The sequence below is a fragment of the Saccoglossus kowalevskii genome, chromosome 11 (genome assembly GCF_978046115.1).
Source record: "Saccoglossus kowalevskii chromosome 11, keSacKowa6.1, whole genome shotgun sequence".
Lineage (NCBI taxonomy): Eukaryota > Metazoa > Hemichordata > Enteropneusta > Harrimaniidae > Saccoglossus > Saccoglossus kowalevskii.
In genome coordinates, this window is record NC_140651.1 from 5,304,721 (window position 1) to 5,315,738 (window position 11,018).

Consider the following 11,018-nt stretch of genomic DNA (forward strand, 5'->3'; position numbering starts at 1 on the left):
GACAATGGACTAAACAGTTTAATATGTCCGTAATTACATTACGCAGGTAGACATAAATTGTTTGTTTCATAACATCGGTGCACGTCCACCTCAATAAATACACATATCAAACATTTTGACATTGCCAATCTAAACACCACCGGGACAGAAAGTTCATCATCCACTAAAAACGTAGTCACAAATATTTTCACTGATGAAATAACGTGCAACATAACTGCGCATGGTTTTTGAATTAATGGCACGCAATAATAATTCTAAACAACAATGTTTTTTTTTGCTTTGTTAGTTCAGAATGAAGAACTATGAAAATATAAACATATAAAGTAAATAATTTAGTAAAACCTGGGTCAGTGGTAAATATTTGTCAACTAAACACACTTTAGAACCTTTATTAACCTTCTATGTTGTCATTACGGTTTTTAGTTTTTATTATTTTCCTGAAGTGAAGCTTGTTTTCAAATGTTTCCCAATAGTGAATGTTTCATATGAGTAACAATGACAAACTGAAATTTAAAATTAACACGCCTGGAAAACGTCAAGCGCAGCGTTGAGAGTGCCCGGATGTGTATCGCCGCTCATCGAGGTCTTCCACACATTGCTGTTAGTCATTATACAGCAACATTGACTACCCATAATGCATCGCAGACTAACCTATAACCATGAAAAATCACAATATCTTAAGATGGACATTGATATTAATGTACCATTGATTATGAAATTGATTGAAACACTGAAAAACACGAATCAAAACAGTTACATTATATAAACACAACTCTTCACCATGGAAATACAATATTTGTAAGGTATTCGGTCATCTTATTTTCACAAATGACTTGATGCTGTGTTGTCATAGCAACGATTTTGCGGCAAGTGTTCTAGAAAACAAACAAACATAATCACCCATTACATAATGCCAGAATAGCCTATCATATGTCACAATTACAAATAGACATGTACATATCTGATCTAAAACACATAGTTTTATTGTACTCATTTTAATCTGCATATTAAAGACTGTATTCATATATCAGATATGCAAACAAACTTCAAAATATAGATTCCATTTTAAATAATCCGTTTGTAGACATTAATAATCTAGTTAATTGTTAATTAAAAAAGATCTTTTACTTTGATTATATTCAATGTGATATAGTAAATGTTATTATTGCTAATGTTTACATGTGATATGCATGAACTGATGTTTATGCGAATAAATGTTATTGCACGACAAACTTGATTTGAAATCAGTTGTACCTGTATCTTGATGAAGATATTTTTTTGCAGTTGTTGAGGCCGAATCTGAAAAATAAATGAGACAAAGTTTAGGAATGTGGAATCTGAATCATTATATGTCAGTTGTCAGGCAGTAAGTCGAGAGCGGGCAGCCTCCAAACACCTAGGCGTCACATCTGAGGCTACCCTGCCCCTGCTTCGTAACAAGTTCTTTTCGCAACGTCCAATACTGTCACGTGCACGTGCCATTTCAATGCCTGATTACGAACTATTAAACACATGACTTTCCCGGGGAGCCCGCTGTTGTATTGTCCATTAACCGAACGCACCTATGCGTCATAACATTAATGGGCGATGCAATCGAGTGAATGACGCATAATCCATCAAACATTATCAGAGTTATCACACAGTGTCCCGGTGATTGAACGACAAATGATATGTTGTCAATTATGTTTATTATATGTGTGTTTGCATTCGTGTATTTCCTGTTGGAACAGTGTCTGCCTGATCGTCCGCAAGGTTGGGCAAGGGATGGACTAATCAGATATGGCGGTCATGATATGGACCGTACTATTTAGGACTTGAATAAGTAGCTGACTAATCTCGATAAATTATTCTTTCATAAATTCTAAATAAAAAAAGGCTTCCCGAACCAAAGAAAATAAAAGTCAAGTTTCCAACGACAACCACATAGATATTGTAATTCAATAAAGGGTTTGTATATTTGACAATTTCATTAGATTCCTATTAAAATGATTATCACTACCACCTCTGTCTTCGGGGAATAAAATGTGTTTATTAGTTTCGTGTAACATGTTGTAATGCTAAATGTATGATTATTTGACACCCCAAAAATGAATTACGGCATATAATCCACCACACATTCTCGGTTCTGGTTAGAGAAGGTCATGTGATATGTGTAGTGGCCGCCGAGCACTATGCGTTATAATTGACGTCATCACATTAGGGAAAACATAAGAGATTTACCTGTAGAACTACAAAGACAGCACGATGAACAGAACGTGTCCCTCCACTGGTTTTGGACATCGTTCTTCAAAGCGCAGAAAAATATAAATATAAATAATCCTTGAAGAGAATTGGCAATCGCAAACAAATAATTGACGACTAAACCAGCCTCACTGATTGCCAGTATCGCCAAAGCCCAGGTGATACCAAGCAGTACAAATAAACTGACAGATCCACGAAGTTGTGCTGCTTTACCATATCGATCTGATGTAGACATCTTTTTAGAATTAAGACTGCATATTTGGTGAACAACAAGGATATATATCACTGTATTGAAGATGAGTACTAGACAGACTGGAGCCAAGAACGCAGCAAAGAAGGCGTATCTGGATAGCCAACATCTTAAAATAAAAATGAAATAAATATAATATAGTATAACATGATATACCCACTGAAAGGTCGCTCGAGGGGCTGTAAATCACTCACTAAAAAAACTAAGCTAAACTATTTGCTCAAGGTGAACTCCTTTTGTACAGTATTACGTACTGCATACCGCCCTCTATGGCTAAGTGTATGGTATGTAATGAACTCTTGCTTGCTTGAGACAGAAGTGACAATTGTTCCTCGTACAAAGGCGTAATTCGTAGGATTACTTCTGAAGGAAGCCAATAGGGATAATACAACACTAAAAAGAAGTTTCTAACAGAAATTTCAAGTTACCTGTACAACTCTTGTTTTCACATACTACATTACATATTTAATTTACGTAATTTAAGTTGATGTTACTTACATGTTGTTATGGTAACCGTAGTTATCAATATCAATTGTCAGAGTGATCGCGATGATAACTACGGGTATACCTGCAATAAACAAGTCAGTCGTCATGGTTACAACTAATTGCAGTGTACACCATCACAATATAATTATTATGAACAGACTGTAATTAACATCGCTGACAAATTGACAATAACTTTACACTAACTAAATTTTACACCGACATGCCACGCATATTAGACACTTTTGACAATTTATTTTTATGTTGAAAACATTTATTTTCTTATGCAGCACAAAGTTGAACTGTCTAAGACTATATAAGGCGTTTTTTTATAAACACGATTCTCATTTCACATTCAGATTTATACGTAACGTACTACATAATGTCTCAAACGGTCGTTGTATCCCATACTCATATCTATATTTATTTGCAATTATTCATTACGTAACAGTGTGACTCACCCCATCCAATCAGACAGAACTTCAACATGAAGTGTCTGATATATGTCTTGAATATTTTCACCAGTTGTAAATACATATTGAATGCTTCTAGTGCCATCCACATCACGACAGCCAATAAGAAATAGTGTAATAAAACAGCCATGGTAGTACAAAGCTCGGGTATGATTGGTGCAAAATCCAAAGAAAATGAAACGGCCAAAAATAATAACAATGACATGAAAATGGCAAAACACAAATTCATAAGTATCTTAGTTGGGTTGTCTTTTCTCAGGCGCCTGAAGAAGAAATATGAAACTACCATAAAGGAATTGCTTTGGATGAATGTGCGATTCACATACGCAATAATACGAGAATAACACAACGCATTTTTGTAACATACAAACCTGAATGCGAGAAATGTGATCAGAGTCAGAAGCATACACAACAGAGATATACCACATCCGATGTAAGATACAATGGACAACGCCTTCTGGTGACCTTCATCAAATTCAGACGCGGTTCCATAAACATCCTATAAAATAAATAAATATGTATATATATATATATCTGTTCTATTTTTATAGAAGGACCTTCCCAAATTTTAAAACATAAGAGGTAGTCACTAAACCATGTACTTTCACATTCAAGCAAGAGAATAGACATGTTGGTGAACTAGCCTCGCACTGTGAGTGTTTTATTGTTTACACTCTGTAAAATACCATTTTTTTTTTGCAAATAAAAAAATTAGAAAAAAAGAACTGCAGACCTCACTTCTTTATATTTTTGAGTGGGCCAGCCAAGTTTCCACATACAAAAATACACATAATATTTCTATTTAATTTATTTTATTTTATAACATAATATTGCCACTGAATTCTTTAAAATAAATTTACCATTTACAAATTAATGTGTTGGACACTATATAATCTTAATATTTTACAATCTATATCCTTATATTTGAATCTGTTTCAAGACATTTGAAAACAAAAATATTTTAGAAGCATAACAATACAACGACTTGATTTGGTGTCAAAGTTTGCTCCCAATTCATACTGGAATATTTCCAGCAGTAATTAATAAAGCCAGTTCAGAATACCATTTATTCTCGACATCATATTCAATGGCTAGTTCTCAGGATCTACAACAGTAAATAAATAAACAGAAATCATTTTGATGCCATGTTTTTAGACGACACCGCCATATCGCACAGATATTCAACACCGCCATATCGAATTTGGATTTGGACCATACCATTTCAAGCTGCAGGGTGTCTAAACAATGACTCGACAAACAATAAACGCATCTTCCACCCACCACACAAATTTTAGCCATAATTGAACAACCAAGAAAACAACAGATATCAGGCTGCATCCTGAAAACAACGAGATTACAACCAGTCATTACAAACATGAAATCCCCCACCCCTCCCAGTACACCCTACAACATTAATGGTTCCTATACTCATGTGCATCTATGTACAAGCTTAGCCAATAGATGCACCTGACTCATCAAACTTTTGACCAACCACTCATTCTAAATATTGTTGAGTGAGGGCGCTATTTACTAATGAGAGGAATCTTTTAAAAACAATTAAACAGATATATATTTTTTTCTTAGCGACAAGAAACACCAATAACCGAAACTTAAAGTAATCTGTGCACTTTTTGTGAGAAATGGCATGAGAAAATACGTCACTTATTTGTATAATGTGAATACACATATGTATTTTGCAACACTTTCCATTTTCTATAGAGTACAGCGTTCAAAATAAATTGAAAAAGCAAATTTTAGCGGGAGGAAAACATTTTAATAATCTATCAAACATTATCAGAGTTACCACACAGTGTCCCGGTGATTGAACGACAAATGATATATTGTCAAGTATGTATATTATATGTGTGTTTGTTTCATAGTGGAACCTGACTAAAAGGATATATTTCCTACATACACTGATTGTTATCACGTTGTAGCACAGTTCAACATTTGAAACGAGGAACAGACCTCGTTAACGATGTACCTACCATAAGTAATGCGAAGTTAGTCAGGTGATCACATTCACAGGTGGTAACATTATGTGAACTTTGACCTGATACATTACATCCGTCTGTAGACCACCCTCCAACATCATCTATCAAAGCAATGTAAACACTATTAATAATTGATACATTAATTAACGCGTAAAACATTTTGTAAATTTTGCCATGCACCCATACTCATAATAACCGTCATCTCAAATAATTGTAAAACTCACCGTTGAGGGAATAGTTCCAGTAAACACATTGGGGATTGACAAGATTCTGAAAGAAGAACAAGATATCAGAATTAACACTTTACACGTAAACGAATCCCAATATGTTCACCTCTCGCCTTGAGTCATGTATGTACAGTTAGGCTATAAAGCGTCACATCTAGTCACGTTTAATCATTTTCAACTTGACGTCTCATTAGTAACAGATAAACAGAATACTTGAAATGTGTCCATTTCGAGTCACACTACTGGATATTGACAGACCCAAATCTCCAGCAGACTGAGGGGTAAAACTATAATTATTAAGAACCTTTTCCTGACACATATGAACAAACTTTTATTTATGACCGCGTCTACGTTTACTGTCTGCGCGTGTTTCGATCCCATACTTAGCTTATGATTTAATGTGTATTTGTCAAAAAATACTCACTTCACTTTGCCATGTAAAGTTGACCTTAACAGGCTCCCTTAAGTCACTAATAATTAGATCTTCAATGCTTGCACCAATGACTGGACTATTCAGTATTCCATATATGGTATTATTACTGACGTCCTGGTCAGATGTCACATGGTTCGATGTCGGGATCGCATCGCCAGGCAACGCTGCACCTACAGCCTGTAACACAACGATATGATTGTATAGTTGTGATTGCATGGTGATTGTCAGGATGTATTAAACATTATTAAATACGACAATAAAGTCTATGTTTATTTTTAATTGGGCTATCATAAATCATAAATAAATATAATAACGATTGCCCAATCTTACAATTCATTTTAAAAGAGAAAATAATCATTTCGACCTATGTTCCATGCCTTGCCTTACCTTGAAAAATAAACTGGATTTATATGATATAAACTGTGCTCTAGACGATCCATCTTGAAAACTGTGTCCATCTAATAAAGACGATGGCAACTGAATCGATGATTTCATATTATTCACTGATGACAATTGACTCATGTCAATATCAAGATTTGTCTATAAACAAGAAAATTTACATAAAATATCGCGTATCGCCACATCACGTCACGTTGTTTACCCACAGGAATAGGTTCGACGTATGTGTGTATGTGAGAGAGTAAAACAAGGCGATGTTGACTGTTTCAAACCTAAAAAAGAACTGGTTTATTTCTCAGTAATACAGAGATAATTAACATGTGTTGTTTATACAGCTGAAGTAAACAACTACTACTAATACTAAATATAAGGTCAGACATGAAGGAGGCATTAAAATCATCTACACACAGGATGTTACGTAATCCATCTACTAATACCAGCCATGAACAATATGTGGTAAGAGTCTGTTTGATGGCGGCAGTATTTGAAATAATACAACTACACAGATTTTCCCACAATTACCTTGTCCACATGGTAATACCGCCAGCGTCTCCGGACTTACACCGCTTCCAGAGAGCTAAAATGCAAAATTGTGTACCTCTTCTCAAAACATAGTACTCCCACTGACCATGATTGTCGAATCCACTCGGGCGGACACGATAGCGATTATTACGTTTATACGTCACAATACGTCATAGGCCAACAGTTTGAGTTTATTTCATGTCCCACAACGCACATAGTGTGAGTGGAATATTGTTGTACTGACCTGATCATTATCTGATACGCTGAATGATATACCGCTGTATAAACTGGTGTTTAGATTAACTATAAATATTATAAAGTTTTCTGTTTCTATTCTCGCTGTCTCATTTTGTAATTCTACATTCAACGCTAATTGGTCGATAGCTTTAATCAGTCTGTGAATAATAAACAGTGATAGAGAGATTATTGTCACCAAAGCGACGCAATTAAAATAATGAAATAATTATTACCCTATCAATATTATCATAATACTGCTATAACTACGCAATGTGTATCAGTTTGTCGAGAAGTGGCGTGAGTTGCGCATAGTTACATTAGTAACTTACCTTGATGCAGTGCCCCCATCTATTTGACTTGCAACCAACACATCCTGTCTGACATCATACAGATTATCAACACTCTTCAAAAGATCGGTGGAAACTTCAATGTTTGTAGTGCTCGTTTTACTGTTATATAGTAGATTGTCAATCACATTCACCGCGAGATAAACATCTACTGCAGCAAAGTACTCGGCAGTAGACGTTAAATCGCATAACTGTTTGGCAATCGCAGGGGCGTTCTCTGTCGAAACAAGTCAAACAGGAAGATTTTCACAGTTGTTTTCAAATTTACTAATTGTTCACAGCAAATCAGATATGTATGTAAAACTTAATATATCGAAGAAGACAGATACTTATGTTTCTAAGCTCATGAAGGACTTAAACCGGAATATGTTAAACGGCATTCGTTGCGGGAAAATCTTTCAATGCGACTTACGCACAGTTGTTGACATTGTGACTAGTTTGTCCAAACTATGGGTTGCGGGAGTTGTGGTAACAACATCACATTTGCTCGTATCTTGTTTTCCCCATTCACCATTACTATTACTGAAACAAATCATGAAATCAATATAACTAAATGCAAATTCCAACCGATTCGTGTTATATACAATATATGGCATTATGCCGTAATATAAATAACTCCATTGTTGTCAGGCCACGAACGACACATTTAAGTATGAACTTTGTGAAAATGCTGAGAGACAGTTTTGTCTACTGAAGTAACTGAGTCTACCCTCTGTGTGTATGTATGAATGATACACAGCTAGAGCATTGTGAGGAAACGGAACAGCCCTGATGTACCTATGTGCATATTGTGTCGCCACAAGTACACGTCCATTATACTGCGAGTGTATGTTGTTTTTTGCATTACAAGTTTATATATTAGAAATTAAGACATAAATCGAGTTCACATGATGAACTTTAGTCTGCTTTGATGAATATGTATGAAACGTTGTGCAGCATCAGCCATTGTCCTTACCATTTTCTTGTGACCGTTAACCCAGTCTTGGGCGATACGAAGGGACATTTCACTTCAGCCGTTGTACCTGCTGGTGTAGGCCCCCACTGAATATCAACGTTGGCATACGAAGTTACACAGTGTGGGCATTCAATGTTCTCTGGGATGTTAATTTCTAACGGTAGAAATGCATTACAGTGTGATTTCCTACACACACAAGTACGTTCACATGCATCACATTGTTTTTCAGTAGCATCTGAACATCCTTTGCTGACGCTGTACTGATTGCCACTCACACTGATGTTAGTAAAGCAACTTCTTTGATTCTGTTTAAATACAATAACACACATATAACATTACAATCGAATACAATTAATATGAATCGATAAACGAATTGACACCCAATAATGTAATACAGAAAGTGAATGACATTTATCTTTTTATGGCACAATGTAAATAGAAATAATTTAATTCCATTCCACAACAGAATACACGAATAACTACAACATTATTCTTAATGTCGTGGATGAAAGTCTGGAACTAGAATTACATAATTACTCCAAGATGTCTGTCACGTGAAAATATTTCACTTAGTACACTCACAAATATTTTTTTTGCTGAATTCGAGCCTCAACTTAAATCATGCAATTGAATCCGAAAGGCACTAACTTGGGGATGCTCATTTTGAAGTAATTTTTTCTTATTTTGTCCCATTATTCAAAATTACATTACGAAAAATGAATATGTCATATATTAATTACAACACCACATGCAGGTTTGTCGTGAAATCTTCGAGTTCATTTTTTATGTTTCAAAACATGGTGCATTTTTTTGCCAGTAATTTGATAGTTCATTTCCATCATATTAAATTGAGGGCGCTGTAAAACGATGTACAAACTGAACTGACGTGTTCCATAACATACAGATTAATGTTGTAGTTAGTAGACACGTGGTAACGTAACATGAAGACGTAATTAACAAAAAACAAATTAGCAATACGTGAAGTAAGATAATTGTTTCATACATTTGTACATTGTGTTGTATTGATGGTACATTCTCCAAATGTATGTCGATTCTCACACGTATAGCAATATCTTGATTTGCCTGTTAGTGAAACAAATAAAATTACATTACGAAACAAGTGTTTATGCTGTGTTGCTTTGAATGTTCCCTGAAATAGACTTGAAAAAAGCGAACGCAAACTGCACGCAGTGAACTTGTGTATAGTATGCATAGAATGTTTTATATTATTAGCATACACAGGTTAGTTAATATATTTAGTCTGTTTCACTGGTTATTGACATCTCACTCAAACATATACTCATATCACGGTGTATGCCATGTAAGTGTTTTTCCTGCAGTGCCCAAAGTAATGTAGCCACGCACTGGTTGCACAGTATACACTTCTTTACTCCTATTAAATAGCAATATCACAATTATCATTTATTAACATACACGTAGTTGCTGGTAATTAACCGCCTATAATGTACATGTTAATCAGTCACGAAATATTTGCCGCATACACAAATTCCAAATAGCTCATTGGGTATGATTACAGTGATACGAGCATCTCGCTAAAAAACGTCCAATATAGAATCATGTATTTTCAGTCGTGTGTAATAAAGCGGCCACGTAATTCAGTTCCTCGAACGGAACTTGGAGTTATGGGCTGGGCCACCTGGCTAACGTCTGAATTGAAACTTTACACGCTTCTATGTGAAAGTATTTTTTGCAAAAATAGTCAGTGTAGCGACTCTTCAATCATACACTCACCGTTACACGTGAAATCGCTTCTTTGGGAGTTCTTTATCAATTGGAAAGTTCCGTTTTTCCTACATTCAGCGCCAGTTATATTCATATTCTCAAAGTACTCTATTTGGGCTGTGAGTGCTGAATGAAGCCATCTTATCTCACAGTTGCATGTCATATTGTTACCAGAGAGGTTACTGTAATACAACCAATAACACTAGTCTCAATAAACGTCTGTAGTTTAACTAGATTAACATCCGTCCTGTGTATGTTCGTAATACTATGTCTGTAATTTGTATACATTCTGACAATCACTCGCCCTACTAAACGATCAATGAATTCAATTTATTGTTTTAAAAACACATTTTTGGTGACAATCAATATTTCCATTTATTTGTGTGGTCGAACGATACTTAGAAAATGTTAATCGGTTCATGTACGTTTATGTAATATTAATTTCAAATATCTACATTCTGCCTAAATTTGGTACAATTTGCTTCACGGTAAGCCCGGGTGCTCTATCTTGCAAAGACAAACAAATGTTATTAATTAGTGTCTATTATGGCCAGGTTGTCCCTCATTTGTTCTTTATAACTTTTGTTGTTGTTTGAACAGTGTATTCAGCCGATGACCTATTATTTATGACTCTAACCCCAAAAATGAATGAGGAGCTGCAACAGGGGTCTTGGGCAGTTTGAAATCTGAAAGGTGAATTCATATACTGCGCTA

The 11,018-nt window shown here is 35.2% G+C and overlaps 1 protein-coding gene across 1 annotated transcript; it reads right to left on the bottom strand.

The window, feature by feature from the left end:
- Nucleotides 1-9,254, bottom strand: LOC100369958 (adhesion G protein-coupled receptor G6-like). The gene is made up of 15 exons (XM_085505584.1): nucleotides 9,210-9,254; nucleotides 8,562-8,866; nucleotides 8,019-8,128; nucleotides 7,589-7,823; nucleotides 7,267-7,417; nucleotides 6,489-6,641; nucleotides 6,093-6,278; nucleotides 5,666-5,711; nucleotides 5,436-5,542; nucleotides 3,819-3,946; nucleotides 3,436-3,710; nucleotides 2,990-3,059; nucleotides 2,221-2,600; nucleotides 1,255-1,299; nucleotides 1-875 (listed from the first exon to the last, which is right to left on the bottom strand). Exons 1-15 carry the CDS (start codon nucleotides 9,252-9,254, stop codon nucleotides 823-825), a joined length of 2,289 nt encoding a protein of 762 aa, XP_085361710.1. The 3' UTR covers nucleotides 1-822.
- Between the last annotated feature and the right edge of the window lie 1,764 nt (nucleotides 9,255-11,018).

Coding starts and splice junctions, on each gene's coding strand:
- LOC100369958 (XM_085505584.1), bottom strand. CDS start 9,254: ATGGGACAAAATAAGAAAAAATTACTTCAAAATGAGCATCCCCAA. Junction 8,867..9,209: donor TTCAAAATGAGCATCCCCAA/GTTAGTGCCTTT, acceptor GTATTTAAACAG/AATCAAAGAAGTTGCTTTAC. Junction 6,642..7,266: donor GCGTATCAGATAATGATCAG/GTCAGTACAACA, acceptor TCTTGTTTATAG/ACAAATCTTGATATTGACAT.